The sequence below is a fragment of the Takifugu rubripes genome, chromosome 14 (genome assembly GCF_901000725.2).
Source record: "Takifugu rubripes chromosome 14, fTakRub1.2, whole genome shotgun sequence".
In the NCBI taxonomy this organism is placed as follows: Eukaryota; Metazoa; Chordata; class Actinopteri; order Tetraodontiformes; family Tetraodontidae; genus Takifugu; species Takifugu rubripes.
Window position 1 is genome coordinate 3,921,819 of NC_042298.1, and position 25,501 is coordinate 3,947,319.

Here is a 25,501-nt window from a genome sequence, read left to right on the forward strand (position 1 = left end):
GTTTGTGTTTGCTGACACCACAGCTGTAATCGGTGCTTGCGAAATGAGGTTTGATGCTCTGTGTCGAAGGTCTTCTGATTCGGCAGCTTTCTCCGCGTCAGGACGAGCCGGAGAGGGCAGATGGAGGCGGCTGGAGTGGACAAGGGAGCAGGATGTGTGAATAAATGAAAAGCAGGGGATTGAGTTTGTGGGCGCTGAGACAAGTTCATCGCTCGGGTCAATGTTAGCAGCACGTTCGCTTCCTCCACTGCAACACTTGTATGTTTGTAAGTTTGCATGTAGGGTCCATACACACAGGTGTGTGTGTGTGTGTGTGTGTGTGTGTGTGTGTGTGTGTGTGTGTGTGTGTGTGTGTGTCTGTGTATCCGCTTCTACAGAACCCCTCCTAAATGTTGCCTTGGCAACAAGCTGACTGAAGTAAAAGAGTGTCCTGGCTTTGCTGAGGGACTGGGGGAAGCAATATGCCAGCGTTCCGCCCCATTAGTTTGACAGACAGCCTGTTTGGCCTATAAGAGGTCAGCTCCAAGGGCAGCCGGATTAGTATTCCACAGGAGAGGCCTCAGGATTGGTTTTACTCTGCTGTCAGTCTACCTGTGTGGAGCCTGTGCAGTTTCTGGTGTGAGCCGAGACAAAGATTGATGCAGGAATATGCATGTGCATGCTGTCTTTCCTGTGTTTATTGGAGCGCCTGGTTTGAGGTTGCAGGCTCCGTGCCAGGTTAGCATATCGCCAATTATCACCCCGTCGCTCTGCCCCGCCCTCCCCTCTTCTCTCGCTCCCGCTGTAACTGTGAGTCAATCAAAATGCAGAGCCTAGGAGGGGAAAATGATAATAGCTAATCTCAGCTGGCTGGTCCAGAAAAAAAAGGCCACAAATCTGATGTAGTTGGAACCATTCCTGCGTCACACGCTTTTAAAAACATCCATTCCGTTTAAACCTTAGATTAGTATTCGTTTCCTCTCCTGCGTTTGCTCCACCCTTCTGTCTGTTAGCCAACACATTTGCTTTCTTTCCAAACCTCTTTCTCTTGGTCCAGCAGCACTCGCCGCTCTGTCTCATCTCCTAAATGGTTATGCGTTATTTTGCATGCTAATAAAGGCAAAATAATTGAAACGATTTTTAGGAAAGATGAAAGAAAAAGATTTTTGTGCTCCGTCAGGAATAGCAAAGGCTTAAATTCAACAATAGCATAAAAATGAGCATTTCAAGAGTGAACCACAACAGCCAGTCGACATTAATTTGTCATGCTAACATTTGCTAATTAGCAGCAAACACGGACAACAAAAGGCCGCCCGAAATTACTTTTGCCAGCATTTAATGTTAAATTAATTTCGAAGCTAGAAAAAGAATTACATCTCATCATTTCTGGTCTGAAATTGCCTCATACATGGAAATAGTCACTGATCCATTTTACCACAAACCACATTTGTTAAGGGGGTCGGAGAGAAAGGTGGTGGTTCGCTAAAGGTCACGGTGGTTCTGTGAGGAACATGCATGAGTGTATCAAATTTCACGGTCTATATTTACCGAGATGCTGCGATGTGTGATGGACTGAATAATCAACAGTCTGCGCGTCACATGAGCCGTGAAGTCAGTGTGGCCGACAATCGTAAGTCACCATCTGAGACCCAAATGCGAATGTCCAACGTTTGCGTGCGAGACAGCGCGGAAACATCGGAGCCGGCCTCACATTCCACAACGGTTGCGGATAATAACGCCTCTCTCCTTCACAGGCCATCCATGACTAATAGATTCGTGCACTGCCGGCACAGAAGAAAGTTTAGTCTCACTTGAGATAAATCTTTGATTCGCTCATGAATTCCCACTCGTTTTCCGACTGCTGAAGTGACAGAAGCGTGTCTGAATCCACTCAGTGGCGTGCGGCGCTCCCGCTGGGCTATTACACCGACTCCCACAGAGTTGGAAGGTACGGCTGTCTGAGGGAAAGCAAACACGAGAAGTCTTAAGCGAATATAGCCGAGTTAAAGGGTCAGCTGGCTTTGTCAAAGAGGTGGGACTCACGGAGGGCAGGAACCGTTTCATGGGTGGTTATTAGCTGGCAACCTTAAACACAAGAAGGAATAAAGGTAAAGTCACAAAGATCATGGAAGCAGTGGAGGAGGATAGAGTTAGCCAGCGTGCAATATTAAGTGGAAATAAGGAGGAAAACTGGCCTCGGGGGGATCTTTCTTTCTCTTCTGCAACCACAGCGTCCTCTGGTATCACAATGTTAAGAATAATTAAGGTGAATGCCCATATCCCGTCTTCCTGCAGCCACTTTCAGGTCCAGAATGACTCCGATTCACGATTGGATGCAGGAAATTGCAAAACGTCCAGTTTCCAGGGGGGGTTTGACCATGAGGGAAACTTTACCGAAGCTCCAAGTTCGGGAATGAAGCCTTTTTCAACCTGAAGACACTTTCCTCACAAAAACACCTGAATATTTAAGTATCTGTCAGAGGCAGCGCTGGAACGCCGCTGAATCACTGTGACCACGGCGTTTCGACGGATTCCTGACACGGGTCGGCTAGGGGGAAGGGGGTTCCCCTGGGACGGCTGGTTACAGTTGATCTGGTTTACATGTGGGTTTGCTGAATGCTGCTGAGCCTTTGAGGTGTTTCACTGCGAGAACAGATTTTAACTGCGCGGATACGAGCAGCGCGGCTCTTAAATGGTCTCTCCTGCGTGGCTCAGCCTGTAAATGAAGCGCTGATCAAATGGAGATCATTTTTTTCCTGAAGATTATGTTGATTTATAAACTCTCAATCAATAAAACGTAATTGACTGAGGAGTCAACGTCAGCCGGGTTCTTTATTGGGCGTTAAACACTTAAATGAACTAAGGCAGGAGCTCTAAAACCTGTTTAATGGACTCACGTATCGACTTGGATAAAGAAAATAAATCTGGATATGGGGGTGAAAGCTCCTGGAACGCCAGACGTTTTTCACATTTTCAGTCTGAATTGTGCGCCCCTCGCCCGCGGCAGGTTAAACGTGCACGTAGGAGAGTCTGAAGCTGTTGTCCTTCCCCCTGCAGTGGACGGGGCGATCCACCGCGCCGCCGGTCCGATGCTGGTGAAGGAATGTGCCTCTCTCCAGGGCTGTGAGACCGGCCAGGCCAAGATCACCTGTGGATACGGCCTCCCGGCCAAATGTAAGTATCCCGTATCCAAAAAAGATCAGCAAATAAATCTTTTCCTTGTGCGCGCGATTATTTTTCCCCCCCAGGAGATCGATTTTTCATTTCAACACAAACAGTAAATGTCCATAAAAAGTCTCTTCAGCCTTCCTGTTCAAAGGAAGTAAAGAGCCTTCAGATATTAAGTGACTCCCCATGGCTGGGTGTCTAATATGATGAAAACCAAGGAGCCGGCGTGACAGCAAAAGTGTTTTTAAGTGTTTTTATTTCCGAATCTCGCCGCTAGACAAATCCTAGAAGCGACACCAGACCGTGAGGTGAGCGCTGATGTGGGTTCGCCAGCGGAGTCGTAACTTACAATAGATATTTGCGGATGACTCGGGCCCTCTGGGAGGAGCCGTACAATTCCTGCGAACAGTAACGCAACCTTTGAGTAGTTTCTTTATTCCTGGAAACAGGTGATTTAGCTTGTTTTTCATTTTTAAACATCGTTGGGAGCGACTTATCAGCCGTGTTCTTTCAGTTCTTTGTCTGCTTTGAGTAAAGTTTGTGACCTGGTGTGTGTGTGTGTGTGTGTGTGTGTGTGTGTGGGCTGTGGCTCTTTGTAGTATCTCAGCTGTTGGAGTCTGCACTCGGACCTCGGCTGTTTCACCTTAATCTGCTCACAACCCTGTATCACTGCTTTTGACCAGTGGGGCCACTTTGGGCTTGAAGTTTTTCCTTCAGTCACTCTTTTCATGCTTCTCTTTTTCTGATGTTGCTGCCAGCTGGGATCTATGGCGGCCCTGCCTTTGTTCCACCTCCGTCTCCGGTGGTTCAGCCAGAAGAGGCTTCTCGGCCAGCGGCTCCAGGTCCCTCGCGGCCGCGCCTCTGTTGTTCTCCACACTTCAGCTGTACGTCCCAGTGGGGTTGGAGGACCTCTGATACTCACCACGGACGTACCTGTGCACTATCCCAGCCACACTTCTCTGTCTGTGCTGCCCTGCTGATGCCCGCCGGAATGTCTCGGGGGCCTTTTTGCGCAGTTTGCTCTTTGGAGCCCGTCTGCGGTGGCGGACCCCTGCCTGGCTCATCACCGGCTTTTCCTCTAGGAAAAAGAGTTTCATGTGAGCTAACGGGTGAACGGGAAGTGAATTTGGAGGCGTTGGAAGATAAATGATAACATTTTCCAACAAATCTTGGAGTTTTCGCGAAACTCTAATGATGTTTGGCAGCCACGGCGATGAGTGAGGCAAGCTGAACACACACTCTGACTTTGACTGCTGCAGGCCTTCTTCTCTCCTCAGTATGCGGAACGCAGCGCACATGCTAGATGGCTGTCTGCTGTTGCCTTTCTAGTGTCTCTGGCAGTTTTCTTTGAGTCGGGGGGGGAATTGGCTTGGCGAGCCATCACTGTGAGACCTCCCACGTGCACAGCAGGCGTGTGGGGCGGCAAAATATTCTATAAGCTGGCAAATAAGTTTCCTTTCTGCGTTTGAGAGGATCTGACATGAGCGAGCAGGTTAACATTTAGTGCAGCTTCGTTCCAGACAAACAGACCCGAGATGTTAACTCGCCCAGTCAGTGCAGACACAAAATGGAAACAGCCGGGGATAAAATAGCAACGGCAAAGTGGCTTTTCATGTTTATCATTTCTAGACTTATCTTACAAGCCCCCTCGGAGGATCAAGTCCCGGAGATCGGGACGGGATTTAAACAATTAATTTGTTTCAGCTCAGTATGAAAGTGCAGCGCTGCAGCAGCAGCAGTCGTGATCACTTGGAGACAATCGAGATAAGAAATACCTCAGAATTCTGGGGCACCGGGGAGGGAGGGAAAATGTTGCCATAATTCTAGATTTGCATGTATGTAGCACATCTTTCCAATAGTTTATTTTCCAAACAGTATGTCTGGATGCAGCGATAGAGAGAGAGAGAGAGAGAGGAGTAATAAAGCCACGGCGCTATCAGCTCACACTTCCAGGAGGAGTTTAAGTTAACAGTGAAATGAGAGAAAAGAGATGATAAAGGCTGGCTCCAGGCAGAATCCACAGCAGCATTACAGCATTAGAGAGAGAGAGAGAGATAAGGGAAGAGTGGTTAAAAAAGGAAAGGAAAACAATGCAGCATAATTTAGAGGTCAAATGTGAGGGAATCTAAAAATAGGAGGGAATTAGAAAGAAAATAAGTGCTCGAATTGTCTTCTCCTTTGTTGCTTGTTAAACTTTGACAAAGCTGTGTTTGTGTTTGATCCGGTGTGGGGGGTGGATGTGTGTGCGTGTGTGGAGGGGTGTTCTTGTGCTAATGCACTCCCTCCTTATGCTGCTGTATTTTCTATTTTTGTAGTTGTATATTAGTATACACAGAGTGGGTTGGCTGCCACAACACAGTCTCTTAAGGCTACCTATAACTCTCTGACAGCTTGAGATCTGTGCGACTGACTTTGTCTTTGACTCACAGAGTGACTGTGTGGGTGTGTGTGTTTGCAGCACCTCTGCCCCCCCCCCACACCTTCCCAGCATGGGTTATGGAGATGCTCTCTGGTCTCAGAGAAAATATTAAGTTCCAGGAAGAATTCAACAAGCGCCTGCTCCGGTGCTTAAATGCTCACAATAGGGCTTGATTAGCTCCTGGCAGGTGGGGGGGGGCAGCAACAGAGGGAAGAAAAGAGGGTTTGACAGAGCCGAGGGGGCCACTCTGAGCAGGTAAAGTGCCTCCATGAAAAAGGAAGCGGGACGGGGCAGAGAGGTTAAGCCACATGTCAAATCAATATTTTGTTATCAAATTCTCTGGACCTGGAACCCAATCGCAGGAGTTCAGGAGCTGCTGCCTCACAACTTGCCAAATAGTCCGGAGCAACACTCAGCCCTCTGTGGAGCGTCCACTGATAATGCTGCAGCCATTTTGCCAGCAGCATCCCAGCACTGTAACCTAGCAACACCAAGATAATTCCTTTTAGAAAGAGTTGGGCGCAGTTTGAGGATGCTGACAGATGACGGCTGGAAAATTAGAAGCTGGTCCCTGCCCAAATTCACATCAACCAGAGCGTGGAGTTAAATCAGCAGTCATGCAGATTTGGAGCCACAGTAATTAGGAGGACTTAATTAAGAGGGGAAGCGTTTGAAATGGCCGTGTTGCACACGAGGAATGTGCTGCCCGCCAATTTGAGATGCATGCGCAAACACGAATCGGGGACTTTCTTCTGCCCGGTTGTCAGAGAAGGGAGCGCGAGCGTTGTCTGGACAACTCCCCACCGCAGAGCACACCTGTGTACCGATGAACAGTGCTGGTCTGTTCCCCAGCCGGCTCCCGCCACTCTGCAGAACAACTGGAAACAACACTGCTGCACCGGCGAGGATCGGCGGCGTGGACGGGATTTGGATGACCGAAACCCTAATCGCTATTTAGAAAACCCACCTGAGCCCGCGTCTGGGTCCAGGTGTGCTGCCGCTCTGTAGTGAAGGAGGAGCAATCTGTGTTTGTGCTCATTTATTTGATACTTTTCAAAGAAGATAGAGGCACCCAGCAAGATACAGCACAGGTGAAAGGTCAGGAAAGTGGCCAATAGCACGTTTAGCAAACAAGCAGCTGACCACAGGATTCAAAACGATATCTAAAAAATGGATAAGCGCTCGTAAATAGGGGGACACAGACGTGCCACAGCTGAAACACATAGCTGCCACTATCATCTGGCACCACAGGTGCACGTGTGATGGCAGCGCTGCCAGTTCGGTCCGCCACACGGGCTGCGTGCAGGTGGGCGGCGCCCCGTTCTCCACGCGCCACATATGTACATTCACCAGGACCTTTTAACGCCCTGCAGCTCGGCATCGCGTACGCACGCTTGGTTGTGCGCCGTGTACTGTACGTTGGCACCGGCGTGTGTTTCAGGGAGGAAGCTAATGAGAGACGAAGGAAACAGTTCGGCGGTGGTGAGAGGAGCGGGGTGGGGGGGTGGGATGGAAATAGAAGGCCGAGATCAAAAAGTGCTGAAGGAAATAGAGGGGTACAAAGCAAGAGAGATATCACTCTGTCAAAAACTGGCTGTTATGATCCCCTCTCTTCCACCTCCCTTCTCTTTCACCTCCTCATCTCCCAGTTTCTGTTCCCTCAGTGACCAATTACTGCTAATTAAAATCCTCACTGCAGATCTCCCGGGCTCCCCCTCTCCCCCTCCTCCCAGACCTCCATCTCTATCTCTCTCCTCCTGCTTCGCCCCGTCGCCATGTCGCTCCCTCTCTTCCTCCTTTGAAGATATGCTGCTTCTGACTGTTGCCACCAACAACTTAAACACCTTGTTTTCTCCCTGGCGTCTCATCTTCTCTGCCACCTCTCCACCTATATTCATCTTCCCCTTTTCCTCCCCCTCTTCCAAAGTTCTATATTTGCTCCCCCGTGGTATCTCACTCTCGTCTCACCCTCTCCCTCTCTTCATCATCGGGTTTCTTGAGCTGTGCCAAGAGATTTGACGAGGCTGTGGGCTAAAGACTGTAGCGCGCCAACTGTGATGCTAGGAGATTTATTTTTCCCCGCCGTGATTCTCCTTGCCTCGGTGTTAGCGGCGCCAGCTTCCTAAGTGTTAAAAAGCTTCATCATAGCTGCCGCTGATGTTGAAGAGCGCTGTGATGGTGGCGGCGGCGGCGCAGGTGTTAATTCCTTCCCATCAAAGAAGGAAATGTAAAATAAAGTCCAGTGGAGCGCAGCTCTGGGAATCAGCAGTGAGGATTGCCTTTGGTGCAGCTTACTGATGAAACGAATTATACCTGCGCCTTTCAGCGTTGGCGTCTTGTTCCGTTTCTCCGTCTGACCCCGTCATCCTGTTTAAAATAACTGCCGCTCTGTGAAAGGTGGAAACGGATACGGGTCAGCCTTTTTACAGGACTTGAGATTTCCTTTTGTGTTAAAGCCGGAGCACCGATTTAAGAGCTGTGTCCGCTTGGCTGAGCACAAACTGAGGCCAAGTGCACAAAGGACCAGCTCGCCTTTTTTTTTTATATCTGCCTCCTGCTTTTTTAGAGGTAGATAAAGAAAGAAAGGCGATGGACAGATGGAAGTGTGAGAAGAGAGGCAGGGGGAGGAAAGAAGGGGAGGGCAGAGGACGGATGAGCGGAGGGCTGCTGAGAATGAAAAGGAGAGGCAGCGACTCGTGTCCTCTCAGGTAAGAATGGCGAGAGGCCAGGGGGGAGGCAGAAGGAGGGGAGGCGCTGTGATGACAATGGAGGGGGGGAGAAATTCTTAAAGAGCACAAAGAGGGAAACAGAAAGAGAGCCGGGTTATTTAGAATTTCTTTTCATCATTTACTTTGTCCTCGATCCGCCTGATGTGACAAAAATTCACTCCCTCCCTAAAATTTTATTACAGTGAACTCTGAATTCTTAATTAGTCGTAACAAACATGGCTATTAAAATATCAGCGCACTGTTGTGTGTGAATAGTGTTCTGGAAAGAGTTCTTCTGAGTTACCTGAAAAGCTGAAGGTTTGTTCTTTAGACCCTTTAAAGAAGCGCTGCGGGGCACAGATCAGAACACATCTGTATAACAATCGGCCTCTGTAAGGAGGGTCAACCTTTTCAGACCCACTGTGGGCAAAATACCTCACTGAAATGTTACACCAACGTCACGGCCGCCATTAGCTCAGACCGAGCGCCTGCGTGCGGGCGCGGGCACTTTTAAATGCCACCTGCATTTCTCACTCCTGTTCACGCGAGTTATATAATTTGTAAATATTTCACCGCTGGCAGGATGACAAAACGGGAAATTTTCTGTTCAATGGAGAGAATAAAGCTGCCCGTTGCTCCGAAGTGCCAAAATCAACAGGCGCAAGCTAGTCCGCAAACCCCATTATTAATCACAAACGCAGAAAACAATTTGATATTTATTTGCATGAACACTGTTGAAAACCTGTGTTAAACAGCAGAGACGCAGAAAATCTCACATAGGCAAACACCCATTATGTGGCAACATCTGACTAATAGCTTATTTCTAATCAGTCGCAGGGCGTTCGGGAGCCTCTGGTCCTCAGGGGAGTGTCAGGAACTCTCCCCGGGCTGGTCACCAGTCCATCACACTGCTGTAATTACAAAAACACTGAGAGCAAGCGGCCATCCGGCCTTTCAGTGGCATATAGACGCCATCTAATTCTCCAGCATCCTGTAAAGCTCTGCTGGAAGAGTCCCCCAGAGAGCCTTTCACATGGAACAGCTGGAAGAGGTCAGCCGTAATATAGTTACTGACGCTCTTGTACCGACCCTCTTTTTTGCAGGTTTATGGCAGGGGCTTCACGTAGCCATTTTTAATTGAAGCCGGTTTCCCATCCGTATATCACCGTCTTGTCGGAACATTCCAGGTTACATGTTGTGGCTAATTATATATTCCATCCCTTCCGCTGGAAGCAAAACAAGCTGTTATTGCTCACGCTTCCACCAAAACAAGCCCACTCGCATTCCCACCCCCTCAAATACTGAAACTCAGCCGGTGTCAAACCCGTCAGATGCCGACGGCCTCACTTTTCACCTCAGAAATGTTGGCGTCACTCATTCCGGCGAGTGCTCAAGTGAAGTCGGCGATATTTTTAAGCCCCAAATCACAAAGATCCCAGTGAAGGACGTCCCTTCCCATTAGACCCTCAAATTAAAGCAATATTATTCGCAGAAACAATGGAAAACATCAGCCTTTTATTGAAGAAATATGGACGCAATATTAAAGGTACCGCCCGTAAATGTAGCCAAGGATGTTGTGATAGATTTATACTGTAATTTAGTCTAATAATTGTATGTAATTGGGGGCGGTGGTAGCTCAGAAATGGACTGAGAAATGGAGGGTTCTCGGTTGAAGACCCGGACAACACGTGGAAGGTGGTCAGGTGGTAGGGGGAGGTGCCAGGACACCTTCACAGCACTGCCGTGGTACCCTTGAGCAAGGTACTGAACCCACAATTGCTCACATAGGGCGCTGCGATGAGCTGGAGACCCATCCAGGGCTGGAGCCTGCCTTCACCCATATGCAGCTGGGATGGGCTCCAGCAAACTCCCCATGACCCTGAAAGGGATGGAGCGGACAAGAAAATGAAAAAAAACAAAACAAGGAATTCTCAGGAGGCAAAATTAAATCAATGTAAATAACAATTACACCACAAGACAGCAGGAAAAGGCTGGAGTGGCTGTTGGCTGGAGCCTCCAGCTGTCCTGGTGGTGGAGCAGGCTGGGATATATGGTGGAGAGCAGAGAGCTCAAGTGGGTGCGTTAGACGTGTCGCGGCTGTGGATACAGTTTAATTATGAGGGGCAAGTTCCCAAAGTCGATGTTGTGTTTGAGTGGGAGCCAGGAAGGGAGTTCATTGAAGGGTTTAAAGAGAAGAAGGGCCTCATAGTCATCCGTAGCTGAGGCCTTTCTGTGAGGGCACTCACATTTATCAAATATTCAAACCTTCTCAATGCCCATTATTGTGTCTCCATCCACATGCACACATGCTGCACCCCCCACCCCCTCCTCCCGGGAAGACACAGGCACCCACTTCCTGACTGCAACGCTGCTCTTCGCACACTTTTCCCACACGTTTTTCCTAATACCTGGCACATAAATCCTTCACACATCCCAACAGGCTTCACATGCTTTCAGCTTTACCGGTGACACCCCCCCCCCCCTCCTCAAACCCCCTCCATGTTTCACGGTAATGTGAGACAGCGGCTGTGACACGGTGGTGGGGAGGAGGAGCCGAGGGGTCGGTGTTGATGTATGGTGCAACTAAAGCAACCCAGCCGATCGATAATGTAAACAGGAGCAAAGAGAGGCGGTAAATAAGGCCGGCTCCTGACAGAACTGTCTAGCTCAGGTGACAGAGAGGAAGAGACAGGGAGGGCGAGAGAGGAGATATAGGGAAGCGGGGGTAAGGGGAATATCTAATGGAGCTGGGAGGGAGAGAGCGGGAGACAATGCAGGGAATGAAGAGGGTAATGGAGGGATGAGAGACAACCGAGGGAGGGATGACGGAGGGGTGGAGGAGAAGGTAATGGGGGTGAGAGGAAAGATGGGATAGTTAGATGAGGTAATGGCGAGGCAGGGGTGTATAGGGAGAAGAGTGATGGCCAAGGGCGTTAGAGGGAGGAAGAGAGGGATGGATGGATGGATGGATGGATGGATGGATGGATGGATGGATGGATGGATGGATGGATGAATGGATGGGTGGTGGATGGATGGATGGATGGATGGATGGATGAATGAATGATGGGTAGGTGGATGGATGGATGGATGGATGGTTGGATGAATGATGGGTGGGTGGATGGATGGATGGATGGATGGATGGATGGATGATGGTGGATGGATGGATGGATGGTTGGATGAATGAATGATGGGTGGGTGGATGGATGGATGAGTGGATGAATGGATGACGGGTGGATGGATAGATGGATGGATGGATGGGTGGGTGGATGGATGGATGAGTCGATGAATGGATGATGGATGATGGATGGATGGATGGATGGATGGATGGATGGATGGATGGATGAATGAATGATGGGTGGATGGATGGATGGATGGATGGATGGATGGTTGGATGGATGAGTGGATGAATGAATGATGGGTGGGTGGATGGATGGATGGATGAGTGGATGAATGGATGATGGGATGATGGATGGATGGATGGAGAGAAAAGATGAGGAGGGAACAGTGGTAAACAAATTGAAGCAGTAAATAAAGAAAAAAGGGAATCCTGCAATCGTAGATTAGTTTTTTGGGTGAGCACCTTTAAAGTGACGTGAAACTGTGCTGTGCTGACATTTAGAAGACATGCAGATGAATGGCTAGCAAGTGACCTACTGCACACACACACACACACACACACGCACACACACACACAGTCCTGAACCTGGCCAACTCTGAGTGCTCCGCGGATGCATCGACATGGATGAGTGGCTTCGGCAGCTTGCTCGCGCTCTGGGCTACCTGAGCGTGAGCAAATATGTACGTTAAGTTAAACTGGGATTAGCCCCTTGACCTCCCCTGAGCTGTTTTGACAATCAGGGAGACTTAATTTAGCAATCTTGAATTATGTGAAATTCTGCTGCGACGGCAGCACACGTCGCATTCATCACAACGCGACGGTAGTTTAACGGAGTAATTTGTCTCGACAGTATATTATCCGCACGCCCGACATTAATGATGAACGTAGAGGAAGATGCCTCGCTGGCGTTATTTCTAATGTTTAAAGTCGTGAACAGACAACCTCGCCGTTGGTGTCAGTGAACCCAGGCTGCGCCCGGCTGATGCTGCGGCCCTCTTTTCTGCGCTTTGCTAGGACGGCACGTGATGGAGGAACTGCTGCTTTCAAAACAAATGTGGACTGAGGAGAGAGACGGGGGACGCAGTCATTTTTCACCCTCTTGTTCTGGACCACAGAGAAGCGGCGGTCATGATTCATTCCTCACACGCTCGGCTACAGCGTCGCTATTGTTGATGCGGCCGCTCTCAGCCAAAATATTTAATTTTCTGTGCGTTCGGCGAGTAACGTCAGGCTAAAGTGATTTCTCAGGGACCGTCTCCTCCATCTGCCTGACAGCAGCTTCAAGGACCACCTTGTGTTTTGGACACGTTGCCTTGAGTCCGTGGAGTTTGTTCGGGATGGACGTTTCTGATAAGTTGCCGCGTCTGGAAAAGTTTCCGATGGCGGCGGCGCGGCGTTGAATTGAAAGGCGCGGTAACCGGTGGAACTCGTCAGACACGGATCAGATCGACTCATTTGATGTCAAGTTCGCCAACGCGGTCAAACAAAGCAGCTGGAATCGTTTAAGTGGTGGTAATGAAGCGTGGCGCTGCTGGGGATGAGTTCTGGGAGGGTGCGTTTGAGCAACTCGGCCCCATAAAAACCCAAATGGCTTAATTAAGCTCTGTCAAATAAAAAAATAAAAAATATAAATGAGAAGAATCACCAGCCAGGCTTCACCTGCAGCTCAGGCACCACCCCTTTGATCAGTTAAGAGTGTGAATTACAAATGTGCGGTGCTTTATATGCGCAGAAAACCAGTCTTCACCCAATAATGGCTCCTGAAATCTGCTTAACCGGTTCAATTTCCTGGTGAGGAAGGAATTTCATAATAATAACGATTTCATGCAAAACCTGACGGGTGTGAGAGGAATATCCTTGTTGCCGTGCTGGTGTCCAAGAAGAGTCTTTGGCCACAGTACAAGATTCTTTATTTTAAGATTCTTTATGTCCTGTGCTGGGGCACACACATTTATTTATTGATTGATTAACAACAGTGGTTTCGCCCCAAAGTGAGCCTGCGACACCAAAATGAGCCAGAACGCCACATACGTGTGCTTCTTTATGTGGTTCTGCTGTGAGGGAGAGCGTCAGCGTCTGTGTTTTAAAGTCTGCAGCTCTTCCATCTTTTCCCGCTAATTGCAGTGCTGGACTCAGAGGTCCAACACTAGGTGTTAGCATTCGTGTTGAAGGCAACACGCTAAGCTTCATTAGAATGTGTGTAGGTGTGCAGAGGCTGGTTAACCCTTATCTCCAGTACAGACGCACTTCTCTGGTTTTTCCCTCTCCTCTCCGCTCATTATGGTCCAATTTATTCTTTTATTTTCAAAGTTTGCTGCCACTTTTACCAAGTTTTGTGAACCGAGAAAACAAAATGGCTGGGATTAAATTGAATTTGAGTCGAAGGGAAATCATTGGAAAGTGTGGAGACACCTTTTGAGGTTTAGTAGAGGTGAATTGGACAATGTGGGGAAAAAACAGAACCGTTGATCCAAACAGCTCTTGTGATCTACATACAACGATGCCTCAGATCCAGATAGATCCAATTCTGGGTGCCCAGGTTGAAATATGAGAAGTATCATGTAAGCCGCACTCGCAAAAGTTCCCATGAAAAACACACAAAAGCGCCGCAACACAACAAACATCCGAGACAAGGTGGAAGATGTTTACTCGTCCGTCTGTCTGTCTGTCCTGACGTTTAGAACTATGGATCTGCCACCGCTCTGCCCGCTCCTCAACTGGGGCTTTGCTTCCTTTGTCAGCGTCCGACTTTAATTTTAAACCGCTCTTCCCTGCACAATGACGGGGCCTATCATGGCAGTAATGGAGCCAGACACGTTTGAAGCAGCCACAAAAGGCTTTATTTTCCTGTGCATGGGTGCAGCGCGGGGACTGCAACTAGGCCAATCTTCTTTTGTTATTTTGTTCAACACAAGCGCATCTCTGGTGCAGCCGGGCAAAGTGGGGAAGTAGGAGGAATACGCAATTAGAAGGTGTGTCGCAGTCACGGTCAATTAGATCAGCTTCTCTCTTTCCCTTTTCCAACGTCGAGACTCTGTCACGACGGTATTAATTCCCGAAGAGGTGGCGTTGTCTCGTTAGCGTGCCGCCGTCGCCCTCCGTGTGGTTGTATTGGCTTTCTCCGAGCGTGAGATGAAGATGAAATGACAGCGTGTCCAAGTCTGAGTCAGAGGCAGCGGTTTGAACATTAATCTCCAAAACTTGGCACTTTGGGTTGTTTTTTGTGAGCCATGATGCGGAGGGCTGTTTATGTTACGCTGATGCAACTAAGCCCACAAATGTCAGCAGAGTTGCGTTTTTCGTCACAGATCTGTAGCATTTACAGAGACTATTTAAAAAAACCGCATCGTTTAAAAGTCAAGAAGGCCTCCATTACAATTCTAAGTTGTACACCGGCACATGAAATGATCCTCCAGACCGACAGGGAGCCTTTTACACTGGTGACGCAGGGATTTCTAAACCAAAATAAACATATAACTCAAGTCAGTGAACGCACCGCCCGTCTCCGTTACTGTGTTCAGGTTATATGACGTATATGATTCTGAAGTCGGTGTCAAACTTTCTGCATAACCTTTTTTACTCCATGATGCCCACAGACGTCATCCACACCGTCGGGCCGATCGCACAAGGACGAGTGGGTGAAGTGGAGAAGGAAGCCCTGAGGTCCTGCTACAGGAACAGCCTGAATGCAGCCACCCAGCATGCAGCACGTTCTGTGGTGAGGACGGAGGGACGGACGGACGGAGGGACGGAGGGACGGAGGGACAGAGAGCTGAGATAAGGATGAAGTTTAAAGGAGATGGGAGAATGTTGCAGCTGGGTAAATGGGGAGAATTTTGAAAGCATAAACGCCAGGAAGAGACCCAAGTCAGCCTCCTGTGCAGTAGGTGTGCAGCAACCGCCTCAACAGGGAATAATAGGACAGACATGGCACTTATTTCATATTTGGACGAGGTGGAGACAGCAAACTGTCTGTTTTTACAACGGCGTCTCTAGGCTTGAAGCATTGTAGCCCACAGTCGGCTTCATGTTTCTGCAGGTTGAGCTGCTGTTAAAGCTCTTTATCGCCCGCTGCACAGAGAAACAACAGACTCACAGCAAAGGCACAAAGCTTTTTAGTCTAATAAGAGCAGCTCCAACCCGACGGTTGACAGTAACAGGCAGGGAAAAAAGACCACAGAATAGAATCAGCATCATGATCCGGCACAAAATGTCCTGTCCGAACATAGGGGGGGGGGGGGGGGGGCGTGAACTCTGTCATGTGATCAGAACCAGACTAACTGCTCTGTCCTCCTCCAGGCGTTCCCCTGCATCTCCACTGGAATCTACGGTCAGTGATTTCGTTAACGCGCCTCTGTTTCCTTGTTTTGGTGGCGTCCGTTTATGGAGTCCGTGCATGTCTCGGCGTACGCGCTCGGCTTCAGCATCAGTCCGGCGCCACTCGTCGCGTTATCTCCCACAACTCAGGGGTGGATCTTAGATTAAATCCTTGGATTAAGACCGGCAGATTAAGACAGATTAGGCTGCAGATTGTGTTAGATTGACTGTAATCTCCCGTCACACTGGCAGGAGTGAGAGTTAAGGACGGCGCTTGAACGCTCCCAGGGGCGGGTTTAGGTTTGAGGGCTGCTTGTTGACACTTCCCCGCTGCGAGACACAAGAAGAGGCTACAGCAGCGACTTAAGGCGAGTGGTGTCATTGATTTATCTGATGTTGGTAGAGAGTTTACCCAAGCACGAGATGGACTTGGATGCAGATGTTGCGCAACAGCTGCGGTTGTTGTTCGGTACAGGTAAAGCGTGAAGCCGCCATGACTGGTAACGTTTAGCCTGTTGGAACGTCAAGAGGTCATTAATTATCAGTGGAATGTTTCAATAAGGGTCACACTGCGTTAAAATCTTTGGGCCTCCTGCACGTAACTGGAATAAACACCAATTCCAGTTATTTCCTACTAAATTAGATGGTTTGATTGTCTTCATGACGGCGTACAATAAAGTTTGATTCTTAAAAATTAATCTTGATAAATGAATGAAGTAAATTTGAAGTCAGTTGTTTTGTTCTTGTATTCTAAACCAGATTTGCGCCAGGACCACAAACTAAAAACACTGTTCTTCGACATTAATGGAAGTAACAGATAAATGTGCAAATAATTAACACGGCAACAGCAGGACACTCAAATACAGTCTAACCTTAATTACCATAATTGCTGGCATCTGCGTTTATGTCTGGATGGCGGCTGTGGAATTACAAATAAAAATGAAAAAGTGGAATATTAAAGGCAACACAAGTGTGTAAGAGCAACTGTGGAAGTGGAAAAGTGTTCATTAAACACAACATTTTTCACATGAAATAATAAAGGACAATGCTAGCTCTAATTGTGTGGCTTCTCCTCACACGTAGACGTGTTTGTGCCTATGCATGAGTAATTACAGTGTAATTACCTTTTATGCATCTCTTTAGGCAAAGCAATATTGCCAGATTCTCAATTTTTGCCACCTTTGTCTCATCAGCGGTGGGGAGATAATTTTCCAGCGCTGAGACGTGCCGGATGCTAAACGGACGAAGTGTTGTCGTCGTTCTCCATCTGTTGTCGTAACAACAAGTGTTCTGAGGGATGGAGGGAGGAAGGGGAGGAAATGGGATTACATGATAAAAGAAGAGGAGCGCAGACAGCATGCTAACCTGAACACACGTGACTGTTCCCACTGTGTGTGTGTCTGTGTGGTGTGTGTGTGTGTGTGTGTGTGTGTGTGTGTGTGTGTGATGCTACAGGATATCCACCTGAAGAGGCTGTACATGAGGCGTTGACAACTGTGAGGGAGTATCTCGATGAACATCATGACAAGGTGCGACGGTGTGTGTGTGTGTGTGCGTGTGTGTGTGTGTGTGTGTGTGTGATTGGCAATTTTCCCCTACCATTTCCTCTAGGTATTATTCCTTTCACAGCTGTTGTTTTTGGGGATTTTGTTTTCAGATGGGAGCAACGAGAAGGTTGACTTGAGAAAACACACACACACACACACAGAAACGTGCGCGCAGACACACATTCGGCCGGCGCCGCACTCTCCAGCTCTGGCTCCTGCGCTCACAGCCCAGCCTGTGTTTTAATTGCCTCCTTGCGGGACCAAACCTGACTAACACAAACACGCACGCACACACGTTCCCTCTGGAGGGATGAAATGAGCGGAGAAAAGACAAAATGGATGGAATAGATTACTGTAGGGGAGGGACGGAGCTTGGTTAGGGTTGACGAGGGGGGCAGAGAAGGAAAAACTCTCCAGCCCGTCGTTTGCATGGGTTCAGCTGTCCTCCAGCTCCCTCCTCTGCTCCTGCGTCTGTCTCTGGTCTCCTGCGCTGCATCAGGTCCCAGAGAGGCTGTTGATGATGTTATTGTTAGTGCCGGAGTCTCCAGAGTCGCTGTGGCAACATCAGTCGGCTGATGCCATCACCCATGGCCGGCCAAACAAGCATTTAATGTGGTGCCTCTCCACCGCTGAAAGTAAAAGCACAAAAATAAACAAACAAATCACAAAAAAAAGTGCCTTCTGAGCAGAAATAGTTTCACCGTCTGTTTTTTAATTAAAAATATCCATTTATTTGCGTATGCGAGCGTTTTCGAGCAGCGAAAATTGGGTTTATTCTTCACGGCAATTAAAGTCCTCTCGTTTTTGGTGTGTTTGAAGTGCGGTAAAGTAGAAAATGAAATGGAAGTGATTGAACGTTGTGGAGCAAATGGACTTAAGATACAGGGACAGCGTGCCAGTTCTCATCCTGGAGCAATAATAAACACATGAATCATTTATTTGAGCTACAAAAACAAACCCAAGGCACATTCAGCGCTGTTATATTTTACAAACTACATTCATTAAACTGAGTTATGACCTCTGGTAGATTAGCATCGGGACCATTAGACCCGGGAACCATTTTCTTTTGCCAAGCTCGCCCGGTTAGAACCACTCAAATTAAAAAAAATTACTTATTTGTCCCATTCACATTTGTGTTGCGACCCAGGTGTCTGGCTGAACTTCCACAGGTTGAGATCGATTTGCAAGAATCCAAAATCCGTGATATTGTTTACAACAGCACGGGCCGATCCGGACTTATTATTGTAGCTATAAAATTGTGAGCAAAGCGGTGGCGGTGCTTTCTGAGCCGTTCGCATTAGTGGAGCAACGCCATCAGCCTGTTTTCAAAACAACCACATTTACGACCCGTTGGCTACTTTGGAAGTCATTGTCATTTACTTTAAAACACAACTGTTGATGGTGTTAACAGAAATGCTGGGTGTCACAGTCAAGGAAGCTCATAAAGAGGAGCTTCCTGCTTGTACTTGATCACTCGCGGCATCATCTTCCTCCCCGCAAGATGTCAAAATAAACCAATTTTCTCCCCAATCTTCTTTTCCCTCAAAGGCCGCCTCTTATATTATTTGCATTCTCATCTCCAAGGCCCCAGCTTGTTGTAATAGAACCAAAATGAGCTCACAAGTTTTACAAGGCTGTTTTGCATCCTCTTTCAGCAGCATTTGCTTTAATTTGAATCGGCGAGGCTGCAAAATGCTGCTCGCGGAGGCAGCTCGGTGCCTCCTCGGCGTAGAGGAGCTAGTTAGCTTCCACGCATTTCCCTGCTTACCTTTTTGCCTCGACTGCACTTGTGCAACAGTCTGAGACTGAAAATGACATGTTGTATGCTAGCTGGCTGCTGAAACGTCTGGGTTTGAGGGAACTGAAGCCCAAACACCCACACCGTTCACAGAATGACAGCTTGGATCCTAATTGTGCTGCAGTGTTGAAAACAAACCCATGTAAACCCTTTAGGAGAGTAATAATGTTTGTCAGCCTGAAAGTAAGAATGGATGCTGATGTTCATCCCCTCCCGGAGTCTTTGGTTGTAGCTACAGCTGCTACAGTTCAGCGCACGGCCCGAGCCCGGCGCTGAACTGTAGCAGCTGCAGAATCAAGTGTTTCACGTTGGAGATCCCACAGAAACGCGGGATAACGATTATTTATTTTTTCGCGGCCAGATCCGAGCGTTTCTGCGGCAACCCCAGGATCTGGTGTCAGAGCGTCGTAGTCACCGTCGGTTACAGTGAAAGCGTTTGCAGACCTCAGCGCGACCTCCTCTCAAACCTCCTACACACACGCACGCTGGCTGTAAAGATTGGTGTGATTCATGGCATAACTGATCCTTAATATCACCACTACGTCTGTGTTAACGTGTGTTTTTCCCCCTTAGCTGGACAGAGTCATCTTCTGTGTCTTCTTGCCGTCGGATAAGAAGCTGTATCTGCAGAATCTGCCGCTCTACTTCCCTGGCGGTGAGCTCTCTCTCTCTGTCTCCCACTCCAGCCTTAACCTTGTGCACATATATTGTGGATCGAATTCGATTGTAGCTGCATTAAAAGAATAATCAACACCAACTGTAAGCAGCGGGTGGACGTTTAGACTCTTATAACCAATGTGACTCCTTTGGCTTTTTCCACCTCACTTCCTGTTATGAATGTGTTTGATGGACTGAATATTCAAGACCACTGTCATCCTTATCTCTGTGTGCAGGCAGGCAGGCAGGCGGCATCCAAATGTTGCCACTGGTTAAAAGTACTGTTATTTAACTTGATATCATATACTGGGTTGATACCGGTTGTGTGTTTGCTCTCCAGTGGAGCCCTGGCAGCACATTCATTTAGTCTTCCAGAATTGGAAGACTTTATTTATCCGGGGGAGGAAATTGTTGATGTTGTCATCGGGCCAGCACTTGAGACAACACTCCAGGTTTTACCTTCCTCGTGTTGGCACGGTGCTGCGGCTTCATGCTGGGACCCGAACGCAGTGAAGCCAGCAGCCAAAGGAAGCTCAGGGAAGTTGAAACCTTCTGATGCTTCTCCTGAGTAACGAGCCGAGATCTGACCGATGTGTTTGCTGTCAGAGCCGCGTGTTTGCCTTCCTCTTCCTGTTCTGTTCCCTCAGCCTGACCCGTGACGGCGGCCTGTCGTCCAGGTGACCGACTCGGGGTGTGTTTTCACATCAACAGCTGAGCTCATCTGCAGGAATTTGTTCACGTCCGTGTTTGATGGTGCATTCATTGAGGAGGAAACGCTGACATTTACAAAGTGATGCCTTCAAGCGGCCTCTCACACGTCCGGTCTCCCGCCGCCACCGCTTCTTTGTTCTTCAGCGTGGTTAAATGAAGATCAGTAAATCCGTAAATTTTCTTCTGGCTGGAGCTGCAGCGTGATGACATCACCGTTTGTTTTGATTGCAGCCATGATTGATTGTGTTTTAATGCCAGGAGGGTCTCTCGGGGAAGATTAGTCACTCATTCATTTATTCAAATCAAGCATCAATTTTACAACTGCAGCCTATAATGTCTGGCTTGCCCCCCCCCCCCCGTAAATGAGCATCTTCAGAGAGGTCTTCATGTCACAAGATCTGCAGGTATTACACCGCTTCTGGCTTTTGAATTAAAAACCCCTCCAGCACTGCTGCATGCTCCTGCTCCCTACAGGTGCTCCAGGTTCTCCTGAATTATTCACGCTGTTCAGGTGCGCTTGAACTCGCGTTCGCAACACGGAAGACCTTGGCAGGAAAGCAAACGCTGCTCGTGTTCGTTCCTTTGGATCTCCAGAAAAGAGTCCAAGACAAAAGAAGGTAGCGGTGATTTTCAAAGAAGTCTGAAAGCTCTTGACCCAGATGAAGAACAACAGCAGCGTGGAGATGCTGACGGTGGAACCGCCGCAGATGTTGGTGCGTTTCACCGTGTTAGGGGGTGGTGCATTCAAAGTAAAGAGGAAATGAGGAAAACGCGTAATTAATCTGCACGAGAAGATCTAAACAGTCAGATACAGTGTGTGCAGTGTATTTCTCACCTGTGTGATCTGTAAATTACATTAAAATATTGAAATACGTTTAGATTTCTTAAAGAAATCATGAAACGACCTGTCACAATATTAGATCTGCAGAAGTTCTGGACAGGCAAGGCCTTAAAGAAGAGGAAAGTGGTCAGGTTTTTAAAAATACAGTTCAATCTGCACCTTAAATCAAAAGCTTTCCTTTTTTTTCAGGTTTGAAGAGCTCGTTATGACAAATACTGGTGATTCGGATTTTATTGATGAGCGTTTGTAGGCAAAATCCTCCATAAATCCAGGGTGACTGTCGCCCGACTCAAAGACTTGTACTGCAGCAACCCAACAGGGATCAGAACTAAAGGGGAGGCGTTAAACCGCTCGCTTCCTCTCAGTTTGATGCTTTAAAACGTGACACGGCATTAACTCGTCACGTGAAGCATGAAATGGCCACTTTTTCATCGCCAGGCTCGGTCAACTCGCCCGGAGAGGTGATTTTCCCGGGGTGAAGGTGCGCCCTTTTGAACATTCTGTTCAAGCTGTTGGTGTCTCTCTAATGGATGTGCAGCAGTGGCGGGAACACGAGAGCAGCACTTGGCTGGTAGATGAACCAGAACTTCCTGTGTGATGGAGCCGCTGCCTCAGACCTCCAACCCTCCACTACAATAGTCGCAGCACCTTCTCCACCACAGCCGCTGTCTGAGATGTGTGTTTGTGTGTGAAGACATAATTTTGCCTTCTGGCACGTCGCGCTGGGTGTGACTAATCCTCGTTGAAAGGCCCGCGTGATGCTACAACTGCTGCACGACCAGGGTGAGGCGTCCCCTTGACTTGTTTAACACATTTTCTTTTTTGTCCTCCCCTAGCTCCCACCATCAAGAGCAAACTCTAAGCAAGTGGATTTGTCGGATTTACTTGCCACACATGCCCACCGCTAACATCAAGATTTCTCCTCCTCCTCGCTGCTTTTAGAGACCAGCCTCAGTAGGAAGATTACCCCGAAATATGTGCTAAGTTTGCATTAGCTTGTGGTCTGTTTTTCCCCTCTGTGGTGTAGGAAAATAACAATACTTGGCCTTTGTTAATGGAGATCAGGCGCTTTTGTGTGTCGCCCGTGGAAACGATGACCAAAGCTTAATAAAAAGAAATCACACAAGCTTCTAATGCGTGCAAATTGATTACTTCTCACAGCGTGATCAGTGCGCTGCGGCCTCACAAGGGAGCACTTTACATGGATATTTGCTTATTTCGTTTTCTTGCATTTACATGGAAGGAGACGGGACGGAGCAGCAGTCAGCACTCCTGTAAATAAACATGCAGACACGTCGGGTACCTTCATGATTCCAGGGGAAATTTTGACTTTCTAGAGCCAGATTTAATCCTTCCACGACCCCGATTAAGTGTGTGAGGATGAGGAAAACTGCAAATTGAAATCAAATGACAACTCTGACCAGAGGGATGAATGTCGGAGAGAATCTGGCATCGCTCACTGATTTAAGAGGCGGCTGCAGATGGTTCGTTTTTCTCTGGCAGTTTATTTACTTCATAACAAGTTGAAGTAAAAGAAAAAAAACTGCAGCGTCAATAAATAAATATGATCCCGGGCCAGTTCCTGCTGTGCATGGTTGAGGCTGGCATCCATTCTGATGCCGTCTTTCTCCAGTGATGTCATTTCATCCAGAGTTTCCGTGGCAACAGCTGTTAAACGCTGGCACGGTAGGCCCTGCCTGTACTGTACACGTGGCTGTCAATCATCTAAAGCTGAACGGAACGTCATCGCTGTAACCAACAAACTCAAATCTAAAAACTCCAGGCTGTTTTTATCCTGTGTTTACCCATAATCCATTGCTGTATTGGTAAATAAGGCTTGTGATTTTTTTTTAAAATAATAAATTGGGGGTCTAATTACTTGTCTATGGCAGCATCTCTTTTTATGACTCAAAAGTTTTCTGTTTTTCTGTTTTGTGGATGACCACAACTTCACCGACAGTTACAAATCACCCCCCCCCCCACTCCGCTTCCTTCACGATAGTTTCTTGACTCCCGTCCAAAGCCCATCTATCCCAGGTCTGTCTGTCAGAGCACCATATGTGTAATTATCCCGGCCTGTCCTGCATCTCTCTCTGGCACGTTTTTCCGAGGATTTAATTGCACGTCGTACACTGTCGGCGGGACGCGGCTGCTGATTTGTGTGAAGTGAAATGAATGTTTAGTAAGCCGCCGTCCCACCCCGTGACTTTAATCTGCCAACAACAATCTTTATTGACTCCTCGCAATCTGCCACAGTGACGCGGCCATTCGGCAACAAAGGCAGGAAAAGGGATAAATAGACTGTAACAACAGGAAATTAAGAGAAAGCCCCCTTTATCTATAATTGCATTCCAAAACAGAGACTTCCGGGGTCTTTCTTTCCCTTTCTGTCTGTGGTTGTTGTCTCTTCTCATTTTCAATGCTACTCCTTCCAGATCTACGCTGGTGCTAACTAGACCCACATGTTCTCCTTGTCATCCCCAAGGTCTTCGTGGTTCTGGTTTAAATTAATGTTGCAGGTAGAATTCTTCGTGAATTATTTCACCCGCATTATTTGAAGTACCTTTTAGTCTCAGGCTCTAACCTGGACTTGTCCATACTTGAGGATGGGCTCGCTGAGGACCCACCAACAATACTTTAATGTCTCAGGCTTTTCTTGTGGAAGCCACACAAGGAGTTGCACCGAGAACCTTTTATGCAGCATTAAAACAAGGTGGAAACAGGTCTTCTGTCCCCTGTTTTAACCCTCTGCTGGCTGTGAATGCTGCATGTTGCACATGCTAACAGTTAGCTACACAGAGGACAATGATTCCTCTCTGCAGGGCGTCTGCAGGCTGCCATCTCACACCAGTTAGACACCCCAACCCCCGGCAGCTGGCAGCTTAGCTGAAGAGGAGCCTGAAATATGTACAACGCACGATGAAGATAGGAGATTGGAGATTAGCTATTGTTGAGGGAGAGGCCTGATAACGTGTCCTCTCCAACACCTGTTTATAAGGTTAAGGTCCTTTTACATGAAGGGCTGCAGCCGGTCCGTCCTAAGGTGGCAGTACAGGCAATATGAAGAGGGGAAAAGGTTTCAGCAAAAGCCGTTTGGTGTTCTTTCCCATTTTTTTTTTTTACAGTAATGATGAGTGCGTTGTAACTTGATAAAAACTCTTTTAGGGACTCTTTTATTAGAGTTTACAGGGTGTTGTAAAACATGGACAAGGGAGGGACTACCAACAGTTCAAACAAAGAGGAAAGATGGGATGAGAGGATGGAGAGATGAAGGAGGAGTAAAAGGCCTGATGAACTCACCTAAAATACACTGGGGTGCTTTTTTTAATAAGCAGCAGACTGTGAAGCTCTTCTCCAACCAGTCAGTCTGAGTAATGAGGGAGACACAACGAGACTCATTATCCTTCCACCAATTTTCATCACTGTCCCGTCAGTAATCTCTCGCTCGCTCTCTCTCTCTCTCTCTCTCTTTCTGTCTCCGGGACTTAAACAGTCCACGGCTCTGAGATGACAGATGAAGACCAATTAAACTAACTGTTCCCTTAACCTGACAGCTGATTCGCCACCATCTTCCAGAACACACACTGATAATCCTGTTGGCCTTGGAAATTACTCTCTGCTCCAGCCTTCAAACCCACCAACCACATCCGTGTGTGTTTTTAAAGACGTTGTGTGAGTCAGTGTGTGGATGGAATATTAGGGAGTTTATTTCATCAGCCGTGTAGATGTCTAATCCTAATTTTGAAGGCAAGTATTATATTTCTATCCAATTTTTTTGCAATGCAATGCAATTATGTCATGATTTTTGCCATTAGATGCCATGTGGAGATAGAGCTGGAGTCAAATGAATGCATTAATTAAACGAAAAGAGCCAGAATGCTGAGGTTATGAGTGTTTCTTTTGCAATTCTGAGCAGCAGAAGGAGGACTTATGAGACTTTTATTTATAAAGGTCAGAGATAAAATATAAACCACTCTATGAAAGAAAAAAATCTCAATAATCATTTAAATACGCAGTACATGCCCTTAGACCTTTTTGCAGTGAATATGAAATTTAAACACTTACACATTATGCTTTTGTTCAATTTAATTTACCAATGAAACTTATTTTCTCTCCTCTTTTGCTGAAATGTTGTTTTAGAAGAAAATCTGAGAACTGCATGTGTTTGCTGATGTCTCGGTGCAGCTAGTGCTTTCCTCTGTGGTTTCACATCACGCTGTGTTTCAGATGTTCATCCT

General features: G+C 47.7%; 1 protein-coding gene across 9 annotated transcripts in view; it reads left to right on the top strand.

Moving 5' to 3' along the window:
* macrod1 (mono-ADP ribosylhydrolase 1) overlaps positions 1-22,394 on the top strand; it is a 76,557-nt gene extending 54,163 nt beyond the window's left edge. For 4 of the 9 annotated variants that reach the window (XM_029847658.1, XM_029847657.1, XM_011610517.2 and 1 more), the window contains 6 exons: positions 3,037-3,153; positions 14,989-15,110; positions 15,692-15,722; positions 17,165-17,238; positions 19,628-19,709; positions 22,100-22,394. In XM_029847658.1, coding sequence (XP_029703518.1) covers positions 3,037-3,153; positions 14,989-15,110; positions 15,692-15,722; positions 17,165-17,238; positions 19,628-19,709; positions 22,100-22,125 — 452 coding nt within the window. In that variant the 3' untranslated portion in view covers positions 22,126-22,394. Of the gene's footprint in view, positions 1-3,036; positions 3,154-14,988; positions 15,111-15,691; positions 15,723-16,902; positions 17,095-17,164; positions 17,239-19,627; positions 19,710-22,099 lie in introns of those variants that run through there. The other 5 variants (XM_029847659.1, XM_011610518.2, XM_029847660.1 and 2 more) reach the window with 4 other exon arrangements.
* The last annotated feature ends 3,107 nt before the right edge of the window (positions 22,395-25,501 follow it).